Source organism: Manacus vitellinus, unplaced genomic scaffold (assembly GCF_001715985.3).
Source record: "Manacus vitellinus isolate BGI_N305 unplaced genomic scaffold, ASM171598v3 scaffold_40_pilon, whole genome shotgun sequence".
NCBI lineage: Eukaryota > Metazoa > Chordata > Aves > Passeriformes > Pipridae > Manacus > Manacus vitellinus.
In genome coordinates, this window is record NW_021940541.1 from 4,669,475 (window position 1) to 4,685,592 (window position 16,118).

Sequence of the window (16,118 nt, forward strand, 5' to 3'; positions counted from 1 at the left end):
TAAACACCTAAGCTATACTCTTAGCATTGTTCATTCCTTCTAAAGACTTCCAACACAAATGGATGCTTTGTGTTGCCCTCCTACATTTGAATGTTTTCTGCATTACGCATCTTTTTTTTCCCCCCTCCAATAAATTACCCTGTTGTATAACTGCGTTTTGCATAATTTTGGAACACTGAACACCGCTCTGTTACTTTGTGGTAACTTGCCTCTCGTGGTCAATCTGATTTGCAAATGAAATGGTTTCACCTCTGCCATCCAATGGCCTTCAATGCAGTCCCCACTGGCTATGAATAGATAAATTCAGTTTCCTATTTACTTCAGAAATATCTGAGAGAAAGGAGGAAGGGAGGGGGCTGGGATGTAAGGAGTCAAGAATCACACGTGCCAGGGAAGCACATGTGTAATCAAGGGCTTGAAGATAATCTACTGCAGTAATTAAAAACACACTCCAATCCTGTTCAGCATATGCGTTCTTTTGTTCTCTCAGCACTTATTTTGTAATCATTACATTACCAAAGATTAGAAAAAGAAAAGAAGATGGAGAATGAGTAACCTTTGCTACAATGAAGAGGGAACTGTAACAGCAGAAAGGGAAAAGTGTCAGGATGCCTCACTATTTAATTTTTATTTTGTGGAATCAGTTTGTTGAACATCTTTCGAGCTGCTTATAAAACTGCATCATAAATCATGATCTTAAAGAGCATTCCTTAATTAATAACTCCCAGAAATGTTCTAAGTCGTTCAAGACATTTGCAAGACTTATTTGACACTTTCCTGAAGGTTTAAGTCAGAGCTGGACAGCCTTTGTAATACACACACCAGCCTTGGACATTGCTCTGCCCACTGCTAAACATTCCCTTTCCAGAGTGGAAAGGGAAGCTTTAAAACACTGCCTGGCTACGTGAGACAACTGTAGAAGCCCAGAAGATAAGGGGGCTAATGTGGACCAAGGATTGTTGGCAATAACAACCAAAGATTGCTGGTAATAACACACTGTGAGAAAGAACAGGATGTGGCTGGAGAAAGAGCCATAGGGAGTTAGGGCAGCAGCTTTCTGGGACAAACGTCCTTGTTATCTCCTGGAGATAAACACAGCACAGCACAATGAATTCAATAAATTCACAGGAATGAATTCAAGCAGTGGGCATGGACTGTAGAGGGGCATCAAGACCATCAGAGACCACTGAAGTCCTCTGACTCATTTCCAGAAAAGTCCAGAGGAACAGACTGTGCATGGTAACTAATTTGCATAGAAAGCAAGAAACTCATCTCCAGGGCAGGGAAAACTTATCCAGGCAAAGGTCCCCCCACAAAGCCTGGGTGCAATCCTGGACACCCCATCAGCTGGATCAACGCTGGAACCAGGACTGGGGATCTCTCACTTTCTTACTTTCTTCCTCTGTCTCCCCCTCTTTAACTCTTCTCTCCTTCTTCTCCTTCAACCTGTCCCTTTATCCTAAACCCACTGCCACGTTCTTACCCTGGGAGGTCAGGGACTAACGCACCAATTTCCATGCCAAGTGTGTAATCTGCCAATAAAACTCTGGGAGCTGTTGCAGACTCTCTTCCTTTCGACCAGGAGCATTTACAAACCTCAGGTGCTCCTTTCCTCTTAAGGGTGGGATGCCACGACACCTTTCCAAATGCAATACAAGTGAGCTTCAGTCTGCTGGGAGTAACATTACCTTTATGCAATTTAGCCAGGTGATCAGGATGACTTGACTTTCAGATGGGAAAAAAGATGGCATAATGGGGAATTCAGTCTTAGGCTGTCGAGCTGTCATCTGACAGCCCAAACAAAGCTATTTTGGGCTAATAGCATGCTTTCTACTCACTCATATTCCATTACTCAGGTTGGAGAACAAAGAACACTTTTTTTGGGAAAGCAATTATTTGGTTTTTAAAGACGAGTCTCCCTTTTTAGAGGTTAATTTCCCAGTATGTACCAATTTTATGTGTGTATACTATACATACAGTCATACATCCTCCCATGTTCATCCTATAACTCCAATATCAATATTTTTATTGTTCTAATGGGCTTTTTGATCACCTCCTGTTTCAGGTAACAACACATTTGAAAATGACATTTTTTGATTGTCACAGTGAACAGTGCTCACCCAGGTACTACATCTGCATCTCATACCTCCTTTTCCTACTCATCTGATTCTGTAAAGATCCTACAGAAAGAAGCTTGATTCAAAAGGAAAAAAAAGGTTTTTCTAGAAAACTCCTCTTTTCTTTAACATTTGTCAAATGTTATGGACAGATTCTCCAAAACTTTATTCCAGGTGCAACCTCCCAGCATGGAAATTGCCCAGCACACACTAAATAAATATTCCAGAAAACAATTTAACAGCATCAATTCCTTGCTTGTGCTTAGAAGAACACCTCCCTGCAGCTTCACCTCCCTCAGTAACCCGTCCCACTCATTACATCCTTGTTACCTGTGTCTTCTAAGGGCAGCTGGGGTTTTATTTCTTGCTCTGCTGTGTCTGCAACAACCACAGCTGCTGCTGCTTCAGGGGCTGGCTGTGGAGGTGAAGGTGGTGCCTTGACAGGTGTAGTGGACTCCGGGGTCTCAAATGCTTCTTCAGAGTCAGAGCTCCTGGGGAAAATCAAATGAGAGACTGGTGAGCACAGTGAAGATCCCTGTTTGCACGTCAGGCTTGGGAATGCTGGGCTTCCTGAGCTGATGGCACAGACCTCAGCTCTCAGGCTGCCTCTGCATTTCCCAAAGGAGGTTTTGCTGCAAGGTTTACAGAGCAGAGTATCATGGCTATGGTCTACTCCCTGTACAAGTATTTATGTCACTCGTGTTACAGAAGTATAAAGGATCTTCTCAAAAGAATTTCACAGCTTAAAAAAAAAAAAACCAAACTGAAAAAATCCCCATCTAAAAACAGCACCAAATTTATGTGTATGCTCTCAAGGGTGAGAGAGCACACATGGAGACACCTGAGGTGCAGCAAACCCTTGTGCATCCTGTGCTTCCCACAGAATTTCACCGTAGCGCTTTTCAAACAGGCCTTGCTATGCAGGGTAAGACAGCCTGTAAAATGTACGGAGTCCTCATATTATCAATGGTCTTTTTGTAGCACCACGTACTCCCAGGGACACAAAAACCACAGGGATCACAGTGGGTTGGTGCCAGCACAGCAAGGGAAACAGCAGCACCCAAAATGGAGCCATTCAAATGAAACACAAGCTTGAAAGGCAGCAAGTGTACAAAACTATGAGTAACCTAAACACTAAGTGAAGATCTAAACCATTCAAGGACACAGGTGTACACCCATAGGAAACTGTCCTTCCAAGTCTGGAAACTATAGGTCTTACTTGTTCTTAAATCAAACTGGGCCCAAAGTTTAAACATTTCTTTCTGAGGCATTTTTTTTGGAGCCAGGAATGCAGTAACAACGGTGTCATAGTCAATAGGCACTGAACATAATGTTCAATAAGCATTTCTGTTGGTCAGATGCAGTTTTGGACTGCTGGTCTATGATGAAGTGAATTGAACATGGCAATTTCCTGAAGGACAGGACTGATTTGCCTCTTCCCAGTGATTCTGTGTGAGCTGTAGTCTCCACTGCTCCTCATGGCTGTTCACACCCCGCACACCACTGCAAGGGGACAAAATCTGCCATGAAATGAAGAGCCATTTCATCTCCCAAAAGCACCTCTACAAGCCATCCAAAATCAAGGACTCCTCTCATTTTGCTGAGTTAAAAGATAACCTCTGAGCTGCCAGATTCTGTCTGGTTTCTGGAGACTTGTGATTATTTTAAGCGGCTCGATGTCAGGAGGGGTACAAGCACAGGATTTGCATTCCATTACATTTGCCTAAATCTATCACAGCATGAAGCCTTCGGAGAGTTGGGGAAGAAAAGACCCCCAGTGTCACCCCTGACAGCTAGAGGGGCACAGCAGACCTGATTCTCCCCAGCTGCCTCAGCAGAATTCCAATGAGAGCTCCCACCTCCTCCCAGGGACACGTCATGGCCTGACACCGACTCTGCCTCGTCACCTCTACTCCTGTGCAAAGCAAAAGGATTTCTGCTAGGTGATAACTCCAGTTGCTTGCCTTACTTGGGGGGTGTTTAGAGTTTGGGGTTTTTTTCTCTTCACAAATTTATGTCACTGCCTGGGGAACTGCTCAAAAAAGTGTGTCTGGCTTTCGGTTATATCTGTTGCTGCAGATATAATCCTGCTCCAAAATACCTTCTTTGTGTCACCTCTTAAACCATACTAATTCATCAGGTCCCAGAACAGTCACGTTGAAACACATGGGCTGCATCACTTTAAATCATATCCCTACAAAGATGCACCGTGTTTTTAAGTGCAAAGTATTTTAAGCTTAAGAACAGCTGCAAACAAAGAGCTTCTGTAAACAAAGCTGCACAATAGGTATTCAACAAACAAATGCTTTCTCCTCCTTCCACGGAGCTGGTTCAGGAAACTTTAAAGTTGAAGAATCAAAGATAAACAGAGTCCTGCAATATTTTCCCAGTGTCATAAAAATAAACCTAGGAAGTTATCATCTAAACCAACAAAATGAAAGGTAATTCATCTCTCTCAGGCTTTCACATAGTTCTTCATTGTGCTGCACTTAATTAATGTTTCACTCTCCTCATTTCAAACTCAAAAGTCTTGCTTTGTAACACTGAAACAATAACATTTAGACTCCTTTTATCCAAACCATCTGTATAGCCCATGTAACATATAGGGTAAATATATATATATATATATATAAACTGCAATGGACAAAACCCCCTCTATTTTCATACTTTACTCATATTAATAACTGCTTTGTTACACTGGCTTGATGGAGCAGTTCTGTGTCCTTCTTCAGTTACTGCAGAAGAATTGGTGCCTGTGTATCTCCCTTTTAGATGAGCTCCCTTTGTTTACTTGGTCTCTTCCTCGGATGAGGTGGGCATAAGCACTTGAACTAAAGAGAAATATCTGTTCTTTTTTGTTCACTGCATGAGTTTTCACTCTAGAGAACCTGCCAAGTCTGTGGACAAACAGCTGAGCTCCCACACAAAGCTCTGGTTTGCTAATATTTGATAATTCCCAAAAGATTCTGATGCAATACTCCTAATTTTCAGCTATTACAATCAATTGAGAACTGTGTTAACCATAACTCAAATGCTGCTGAGTTTGTTATGGGAAGCAATTGTGCTCTCAAAAAAAAAAAAAAAAAAAAAGGTATTTAACAAAGAAAGACAAAGGGAAGCTCAACACCAGGAAAACCTTCTTTGTCATAGCATGGAATCTGGGTGAGGGCATAAAACCTGGATGCACATAACAGCACTATGCTCCAAAGTCTGTATTACCTGCATCCTGGAAAAACTAGATCTTGGGTTCAGTTTTCCTTAATGATGGATGACCTCTCTTACACAGGCTATTTTTTTTTAGGACTACAGTCCCATGTTAAAACTGTAAGAAAAGACTTTCCCAGAACAACAGGATTTCCTGTGAAAAGGAAATTACACATTTCAGCCAGTTCAGTTCTTAATGTCTTTTCCCTGAGAAATTCAGGGAATACAGGGGACAAAGAGAAATAATGCTGCTGCAAAGTTCTTGGTGCAAAACAGATTGCCAAACCGTGATATGCCGTGAGAGCTGGCACCAATTCAAAGCTGCACAAGGAGCAGCCACCACGGGTCCAGCTGTGGGCAGGCTCTCACAAAAAAGAGTCTTGTACCATCCAGAATATTATTCTGAAGCTCCAGCCAAGGATGAAGCAGGATGAGATGGGATGCATGAGTTTCAGAGGTGGAGAACTCATTTGCTGGCCTCGGTTCGTAACATTGTGGAGATGGGATGTGCAAGTGCAGAGTCTGAGCCTGCAGGACTAGCCTGAGAGGCAGTGATGAAGTAAGAGCTTCAGGAAGGAACACACATCCCTACATCTCTGTAGCCAGCCTGGGAAACTAGTGGGAGATTGCTTTTATAACATGTCATATCTCTCCAGCTGTATCCTTTGGCTTTTGTATATAACAGGCAAAAAAGATACAGATTGTAGCAGCTACAAAATATTCCTTCAGTCCACCTCTTTCATCTCCCTTCTCCAGGACAGCCAGTAAACAGTAAACATAACACATACAGATGGGGTCCAGCAGCAGGGGAGAACAGAGAAAGGCAAGGATCATACTAGACCAACACAAATCTGGCAACACTGCATCAACCTGTGGAGCCTGAGCTCTCCCACTCTCATCTGGGAAGCCTGAGCCTCTTGCCTAGCCTCTTACATAAATCTCTGGAGGAAATACTGAAGGGAATCACTAGGGTTGACTTCTCTTCTTCACCTCTGGCTGTGTGGAAATCCATCCTCATAAGTTACATTACCTTTTTTTTTTTAATTCACAGGTGCTTATAATTTTAATTCCTCCCTGATTTCAGAATGAAAAATTGCCTTTTTGTCACTGCAGCTGCAAAGCACTCAGGAAGCAGGAACAAGATTTCTTATTCCACTGCCTCTCCTCGCTGTTTGCCCTCATCAGGCACAACAGCCTCTGAAGGGAGGTCATCCCAATTGCCACCCAGAAACCCAATTCATTAAAAAGTAGTTTGCAACAGAGCTGTGGCCCTGGGCTGTGTTGGGAACCCTGCCATGTGCCTCGGGTTCCTCTAATATTTACACTACAGCAGTATAACCAACACAAGTGTGCTCTCTGGTTTTATTTCACAGCAAAGAAAGAGGGGTCTGATATAAAAAGAAAACTTCAAAGCAGGGCTTTGACGTGAGGGCTGAGGTCAGGAGCATCGCTTCCTATGGAGTGGCACAAGCCAGCATAACTGGAACTGGGATGTGCCAAGGGAGGTCCATGGGCTTTTGTGGAGTTCTCTAAAGTCAAACCTATATAGAAATTTATTAAGTGTATAGCCTGCTTCAGAAAAAAACCCAAACAAACACGCCTAACTACTTTATGGAGCACTGATCTATTGGTGTGCAATATGGACAGTCTGGACAGGAATGAGGGGGTGATATTATGAATTCTTGAAGCCAGGAGCTGGAGTTGCATTATCAAGAAGTGCTGCCTGTGCTGAGAGTAGGGAAAGGGGGATGGACCAAAGGAGATGCCTTCCCTCAGCCGTGGTTGTGGAATCACAAGTAACAACACGAAGATGGGCTATAGGGGGATCTGCTCCATCAGAGCTATGGTGAACAGCTCTGTTTTTAAACTCATATATTTTCTTTTAAACTTTGCACTTAGAAAAAAAGCATGATAAATTTGCCTTATTAGTGGAACGTGCCCCAGATTAATTGAGGTCGCTCGTACCTGTCAGCAATATTAGTGACGCCCAGCCAACACTCCATAAACTCATCCTTCTCGTGGGTACCCAATAAAATCTATCAACCAGTTGCTTTGTCTCTATGTACCTTTGTTTTACTGACATGACAACTTCATTCTCATGGCGTATTTGGAAATACAAGACACTGGGAGGAAAAAAGCCAGGTCATTTTATAACACACAGAAAACAACAACAAAACCAAACTGTGCTCCACTGTCACCCAAGAGAGCTTGGAGGGTAATGCAAGGAAAGCAAGGACTGCAAAGATTTACTGGAGAGCTGCAGTTTGCATATTGCCCTCTAATTGTGGTGTGTGGGACATTTTGAAGCGTGCAGAGAAATTCAGGACTCTCCCAGCTGATGAGCAATTCCTCCCTGACCAGTTTTAACTGGCAACAATTCCTACAGTCTTTTCAGTCCTTTCCTTCGATACAGCTGTACTCCCTGAGGGGGAGGAGACAGAAATGGGTATTTTTGCTTTTTTTCCCCATCTCATCTTCAGATCTGTGTGTTCTTTACAACTGGTTAGAGCTGCAGTTCAAGGGGAAAATATCTGTCCAAGGACATTCATCGCCTCTAGGCCATGTAAAACCACACCAGAGTCATCTGAAGATCTGTTTCCCTGACCCTTAAGAATCAAACAAGAAATCAGAGTGCACGAGGCTCATGCATGTGTTACCAGGGGGACATCACACAGTGCTCAGTTCCTGTATGGAGGTGTCAGCAGGGGTCTGAGGCAAACACAGAGCCCAAAGCCATGGGATGAAGGACCCAAACGAGCAAACATTGCAGTGCTGATGCATAAGCACTATCTAGACCTAAAGGCAACAGATTCCAAAAGATCTGGCCCTCCAAAGCATTTGCAGCTCTTATATCATGAAGTCAAGGTATAAATTTCACATGAGTATTTACTGAACAATTTATCATTCACCATGAGAGAAAACTCAATCAGAAAGAAGAAAAAAACACTACTTCTTACAATCTGCAATTTAGTGCTGAAGATTAATTTTGGCTTTCCTTCTTGTAAATTCCACTGGGAGATGAGCTGGAAATAAAAAGGAGGAATGAGTTCTGTAGTCTCACCTCCATCGATCATTTTCAGAGATGATCCTCATAAAACCTGCATGAATAATTCAGGTGTGGTTTACTGATGAGATCAGAACCAAGGATGCAGAACCAAGGATGAGGTCAATCTGTTTGCCTGTTACTTAAGCAGGCACATTTACTGCAGTGGCAGGAGCCACACAGGCTGATAGATTTGGAAAGACACTCAGTAACTCTAAGGGTTAGAGTTTCTAAAGTCAGAGAGACAAGGCACTTGGAGATGTGCATTAATTTCAGTCAAAGCTCATTCACTGCAAACCATCTGATAAAACCTTTTTAGATCTCCTGGTGCCTTTTTCAGTAGTTAAACTGATTTCCCCATGCAATTCTTAAAAAAACCCTCAAGCCAAATAACAACAAAAAAGAGGTAGAATGTTTCAGCAATACAAAGACCAATCCTACTCTCAGCTCTGGCTCTGAACTGCTGCAAATACATAGAATTATAAAAGAGTTTGGGTTGGAAGGGACCTTTAACCTTCATCTAGTTCAAGGGTCTTGGTCAGTTCACTTCTGCATCCACTCAAGTCTGCCTTATCTACTCAGGCTGGGATCTCTATATAGCACAAACAGCTTCTTACTGTGGATGTATGAAGAGTCCAGAGGGGGAAAAGATTGCTCAGTGCACATTACATTTGAGGGCTTCTTCCTTCTGTTTATGTAAAATTAAATAACTGACAATCTCTTCATAATTCATCCTGTGGTATCACTCATGTTGCAGTTACACAGCTCTAATACGGAGATACATACAATTTTTATCCTTTTTTTTCCCCTTCAGGCTCTTACAAATACATCTCTGGATCATAATTCAAAAATCATCAAGAGAGCCCAAATGGTAACTCATTTCCTGAAGATCAAGTTACCACTTTAGGCCAGCAGCCATTAGCTGACCCAAGGGCCTGCTCACAAGGACCATGAATATTCTACAGCTACAACAAAAGGTCATTTTGTTCATCCCAGCACTAGGTCAGGATAATATCAAAGATGTGTCAACCTTCTACTCTATAATTTTTGTACAGTATTTGCCTACTCAGCTAACATGACATTCCACAATAATTATCTTCTTTTAACATGATGATTGTTAGCTGTGTCACTGCTCACCTACATGCTTTGAATACAAAACATCCCCACAGATTTTAAATTTTAATAATTAATTTTTACAGCAACGCACAGAAAACATGAATGCCACAGTACAGTGAACTGGTTATTTTAGGTATTAAATATTAATATTTGGTGTCTGAATTACTCTACCTATCAAACCTAGCACCCACAGATCTGTTAAACTCGTGGTTTTAAAAACCAACACAAACACATGGTGAGAGGCATAAACCTCACAAACATTTCCCTTTTCTCTAATAAAAGGCACCCCTGAAATTATAGAGCTTCTCAAAAAATTCAAGAGAACAGATATCTCTGTACCGACTCTGGGGGGTTGGACCCAGATGATCTCCAGAGGTCCCTTCCAACCCCAACCATTTTGTGACTCTGTGAAAATGTTTTGCCCGGAGAAGAGCAAAGCCAGCAACCTCAGCCCAGCCTGCCAGAGGGTGGGTGACACTTCAGGGACCAGGGAAAGCCACCTGCCTTGCTGGCTCTGCCCTCAGGGGGAATGTTCTCAGTGCTGGATCTGATGCCTGTATTCAGTCAGGAGCTGGGGGAGGCACAAACGTGTCATTTACGTGTCACCAGACTCCATTTACAAGGCAGTTCCTTTAGGGACACATTTCTGACCATTAACTATTAATGGACCTCTCATACTCTTGTAAAGCTATTCAGTGACAAGATCACCCATCCTATGATTAAATACATTCACAACAAACCCATGCTGTGGGGGGACTAAACACAAAACGGGTCACAGGAAGATGATGTTGAGAGGGAAACAGATCACCAACCTTTCCTTCTGCTCACATCCTGCTCCTACAGGCACGATTCCTCTGTCCCATTGGAACATCCCTACTCATGTGCACACGCAAGACGAGCATCAAGCCTTGCAAATATAATAAAATCACATTTGGTACCACCCAAGGTGGCCACAGGAAAAGCAGAGGGTTTTGGTTTCTGAGGGTCTGCTCCAGTGACACGCAAAATGCCCCAGGCTGCACCAGTAGTCTGTGGGAATTCACAGCTTTTTAGTGTTGAGTCTGCACTGAGCAAGTGCATCACCTTACAGGGAAATTCTGTCTTTTGTCTGCTACCTGGTATGTGTGGCACATGTGCAGAGCACAAATCACACGTGCACCAGAAAAGGCAATCACACCTTCTGCTACTCACCTGCACTGCAACACCAGGGCCATATTCTACAGGTCTCTGACTTGCAAAGTCTGATCATCAAAACACAGCCATAACTTCCTCACAGGACTATTTCAGCTTAAACAATAAGGCTGCAGAATAGTTTTAGTCTTACTTTGTAACAGTCACCTCTGTTGAGTCACCAGATTGCTCGTTTACTTCTGCTTTAAAACTGGATGTGAAAAACAGGTACAACTCCAGCTTCTTTAACCACAGCAATTTAAAATAATTTTATAGAAGAAATCCATGAATGGGGATGAAGTTAATTTCCTTGGTATCTTCGTTCTTTATCCTGCTATCCTTCTGATGTATTAAAACACTAATTAAAAACAATACTTTAGGACAGAAAGAGAGATAGCTTTTTTTTTAAAAAAAAAGGTTTTTGTGGAAGAACACATACAATCAAAGCTGGGAGTTTTAAACAGACATTCTGTTTGGAACACAAAAATAATATTCCACAAAATCATCTGCAGTTCCTCCCTCAGCAGAGGCATTCTGCTCAACACTAGAGCAGGATAAATGTCACGTGTTCACTTTATGGCCTGAGCCACAAGGCAGCAGAGAAGCCTCCTTTGCAGTTCTCACTTAAGAATAAAGCTTTTATCAAATAAATCCTGTTCCACTGAAACGACAAAGAGCTACTTTAGTGCACTGCAATTACACCAGAACTCACACTGACGGGGATGTGTGCAGAAAGCAGGGCAGGCACTCCTCTCCAGAGAAGGATTTTATTATTATTTCAGTGTAAATACTCCTGCAAGACTCACAGAAAACACGGCTCCTCAGGAAAATAATCACTGCTGTAACAAAGGGGATACTTCCCGGCCCACAAGTGACGTGTCACAGGAGGCACAAGGTTTAATTTGGGGACACAAGGACTAAGGTCACCCTTGCAGCCAGTCATTCCCCTGCCCTGCCTGTGCTGCTCTGTGCCACAAGCCCCAGGGTGTAACGTCCTCTGCTGCCCCAGAGCATCCCAGACAGCTCAGCTGGAGTGCTAATGATTTACACCAGTGCAAATTTGATGTGAGTGGGTAAATATGGCTCAGTTACACACTGCTGCTGATCTAATGCTACTGGGCAACTTCACAGCCCTTCCAACAACATCTGACTCCCAACGGCAAGTCCTGGGATAACTCAGTGTCTGAGCTGAGAGACAACAATCTGGATTTTCTTTTTTTACACAGGTGAGACAACGTAAATAAAATGCCATGGCTTCCCTTTTTGGATCATCATGTGGGACTTTAGCAATGTAAAATAACCCCTTGTGTGGTATCCAAGCCACACAGGTCAGCTTGGAAATGCGTCTTCTATAGTAGACTGCAAAAAGAAACTCATGAATACCTCAAACATTAATCATTTGCTATAAAAAGGCCAATTTTCCCTCATAGGATGGTTGTATTTAAAGAACAGGATTAGATCCTCAGTGCAGGAGAATTAAAAGGGCATAATCATCTTAAAAATAATGTTGATTTTTGGTTTTTAGCCCACTGTATTATAAGCAATCTCCCTAATATAACTGAAATGGGAAGAAGGAATTCTTTTTTCCTGCTTTTTCTCCTTGTTTATTCAGCAATTTTGAGCGTATTTTGTGCAGAAGCCAAATTCCCACTCCCCCAACAAAAGCCATTTCCTGCTTTCCACACAGCAACCAGAGAGAAATGTCTCAAGCTGTGGGAAACCACATCTGAAGGGAAAAAGACTGCGGGATATAACATGGCACACTTACAGCAGCACTTCAATCTACTTAAATCATTTTTCTAACTGATTAGCAAGAAGTTCCCCATATTGCTTTAAATCATGTTAAATTTTCCCTTTTTATTGCTTTTCTTGAGATCTAGCGTGGTATGTTTTTCAACACTACTGATATACATGAATAATGAAATGATTCCCCATCCTTTCTGCCCAGCCCGCTTTCTCTTTTACTGGCTTCAGCCTGAATAATGAAAATATCTATGCTACAGAAACAGGATTCAGAATTGAAATTGTTTTTATAATCCCTATGCTCTTCTCAGGCAGATGCTTTATTCTCAAGAGGTGCAACAGGAAAAAGCCATTTAATTAAAGGCACTCATCTTCAGACATCACGACTGCAAATATACTAATGTGTCCCTAAATCACCAGAGGCTGCTGAATACTTAACCACATAAATCTCTTAAGAAACAATAAAGACGCAGGTTGCCCCAATATCAAAGGTAGAAAATACTTAACAGAAATATAACCACTTAATACATAACAATCCCAGTCGGTGAGGCACTTTGCTCACCCTGGCAGGTTAGGGATTGGTATTTGAATCAGTAGCTGATGTTTAAGTATTTATACCACGGCAAGTATTTTTTTTCCCTGCCATTAGTACTGAGTTCTAAAGTTTAAATCCAGGAAAGAACGTAATTTTAACTAGCCCTTCAGAAAGCATCCAGGTGCCTGTGCTGCTACACAGCATCATCGACGGCTTCAAGGGAAGCCAATCAATAATTCATTTGGGAGCCAGAGCCTTAGGTTGGAAGCGGCTTTGTTTATTGGAACTACCTTTCAAATGCAACAAGGCTTTCCAGAGCCACAGCTCTGCTCTGCCACGCTGCTCAAAAGCAGGACCCGGGGACAAAACAGCAATTGTGAGGTGTGAAGATGAATGTATGACACTCGTCATCCCTGGGGACCGGCTTATCCGGAGAGCGTGGAGATTGCTGGGAATGGTGAGATGTGGGAATAAAGCTGTGTTCCTGTAGTGTTCGTGGTCCTTCCCTTCAGAAAGGAGATAAGGATTTCACGGGGGTGGAGAAGGGAGGCAGAGAGTCCCTTTATTACAAAGGAAAGAGGGGAGAAAAGAGTCCCTTTGCCTTCAACCTGCTCCATATTCTGCTTATTTGACCCCTGCACAGCCTCCAAAAAGCTGCCAGAGCATTGCAAGATCCCCTCTAAACCTTATTCCTCTGCTTCAAGACGTGAAGCAGCTGCATGGACAGAAACACGGCCAGCAAGCAAGAGGAGCAAAGGACAAAAAAAAATCTCAGCCTCTTAACAACCAAATCTCTGGTCAGGCTGTGATAATTCCATCTCCCGAGGCGGGGTGGGTGTGATCCTTCTGCTGCTCCAGCCCAGTGCAGCTCTGCCAGGTTTCCCACTGACTTCATCCGAGCTGCAGCTCTCCCTGTGCCACGGGCACCCCCCGTGCCGCTCCAGCTCTCGGCACAAGGAATCCATCATCCCTTTCCGCAGGTGCCGCGGGAACGCCCGGCTCGGGAACTGCCGACTCAGCACAGCAGCGCCGCGGGGAAAAGCGATCCCTGGGGTGTGCGGTGGCACCTCACCAGCTGGCACCCAGCTGTGCTGCCCACACGGTGCTCAGCCTTCCCTTCCCAGGATCCCGCTTCGGAAGGGGACAGTCCTGCACTTGGGATACGGTTAAACAAAGGGATTCAAATTCCTTGCTCATCCTCCCTCTCTTTCAGCAACCAAACCCTTCTCCCAGCACAGTGCTGGGCTCGTTTCTAAGGAGAGCAATGGACTGTTATTAACAAGACCAATAAATGCAGGTTTTATGCTGAAGGAAATCAAAACTCACAAGCAGGAGTGGATGTGACCGTAACTCCTACTCAGTGCCAGATACAACCTGGCCTATATTAAGCCCAAGAAACAAGATGCTTTTGTTTAGGAAAACACTACCGTGTAAATTTGAATATAAGCCTAAAGATCCTGTTTAATCAAAATCAAATAAGCTTATAACGGTAAGACACAGATTTTCCTCAAAGTTTAGTTTTCAACCCAACAGAACCAACAGCTCCAGTTCTTCCTCGGGAAGGAAGAGGTTTCCCAAGCACCCATTCATCTCCTTAATCACTCCTCGTGGCAGAGGGAGAGGAGCTGTAGCAAACAGTACTGCAGAGAGGCAACAAACAAAATTCAGAGAGCTCTACAATTACCCCGAGGTCTGCCTGAGACATAACTACAGTTGTTTAAACCAAAATTCAGTTCCACAGGCTGTATATTTAGATAGTCTATGCTGCAAACTCCAATGTGGTTTCTAGAGCTAAGGAGGGATCTCACTATCTTGTCTGCTATCACCATCAATGAAGGCTCTCAGGCCTTCAAGAAACCTCATGCCTTACAAGAAACCTTGAAACCTCAGACTGTGGTGCAAAAAAGGAAATTAATTCGATTCTTTCCCATTAAGCTGTCTCTCTGGTGCTAATGGGAATACAAAACATGATATCCACAGCCTGCTGCTAAATTCAGAGGGTTGCTTCAAAGCATTTAAGGATCTAAAGGGAAATGACACCCTTTTTTTCCTCAGCTTTTCCATAGTAAAAATATATATGTGCTTGTTTGTTTCTTACCACAATCCCACCCACTTTCTCAAAGGGAATGCAAACTGCATCAAATTTCTAGCTATAATTAAAACTCTGCCTCTTGCCACTCAAAAGCCTGCTTACCTGGACTAAATAAGAAGTTTGTTACATAGCTAAAGCCTTACAAAGCATCAGAGATGGAAAAGGAAACTATATCCGAGACACAAGCAAATACAAAAACTATGGGTGTACGGTCTTAAAACAAAGGAAATGTGTCTGTAACAGACAGAACTGCTTTTCTAGGTGCTATAATCACTTTGGAGAAACACTGAAAGCACGCAGACTGTTGCCTCTTGAAACACACAGGACTGCAGAGCATCTTTGACTTAAATCTAACAATCAGCTCCTCTGATTGCTGGGTCAAGCCAAGCAAAACGCAAAGGCAGGCAGGGAGGCAGCTCTGCCGGGGAGTGACAGCCACAGTGAGAGTGCAGGAACGCCTTTCCATTCATGTTTTTACTACCCCACATCGGTTTGTGTTTTCCAATTTGCCCGGGTGTCAAAACCCATAATGGATGACAGCAGCTCCATTCCCCGTGGCACAGGGCACCCCGCTCCGTCTGGAGAGCTCTGCAGCACACATGGGTCTGCCAGATGTGTGCTGTGCCTTGTTAATGGAAGGGTGAGGGAGTCTGGGGGCTTTTCATTTTGTTTTCAAGGCCAAACGTGACCTGCCTACTCCCGGTGACAGAAGTGGTGGTTGATGTAACCACCTCTCGTATCAAAGGAAGCGCTGTCACTGACTTCAGAGATGAGCCCCTTTGGGCTCGGAGAAGGGAGGTTGGAATAAAAGACAGGGAAGCTTGACAGAAGAATCTCCTCGTTACTTCTGATACATCTTTTCCTATGTAAAACATCCCCATGTCTTCCAGAAATTCACCCTATTTAGTAGACAAATCTAGTAGGTAAGAGCATCCTCTAATTATCGATGGGGATGCTCAATGATGGTTGTCAATAAGAGGAAGAAGAAAAATTTACCTTCCTACTTCACATGCTGACAATAGGCAGCACTACCTGCCAAGGGATTAACTAAATATCAATTCAGTTACAGCAGCCTCCCTTCCTCCCAGGATCCAAACA

General features: G+C 43.2%; 1 protein-coding gene across 7 annotated transcripts in view; it reads right to left on the bottom strand.

Annotated features, from left to right (window-relative positions):
- Positions 1 to 16,118, bottom strand: part of TACC2 (transforming acidic coiled-coil containing protein 2) — a 137,274-nt gene that overhangs the window by 40,719 nt on the left and 80,437 nt on the right. For all 7 annotated transcript variants that reach the window (XM_018078441.3, XM_018078440.3, XM_029962007.1 and 4 more), the window contains one exon: positions 2,448 to 2,608. In XM_018078441.3, coding sequence (XP_017933930.3) covers positions 2,448 to 2,608 — 161 coding nt within the window. The remainder of the gene's footprint in view (positions 1 to 2,447; positions 2,609 to 16,118) is intronic.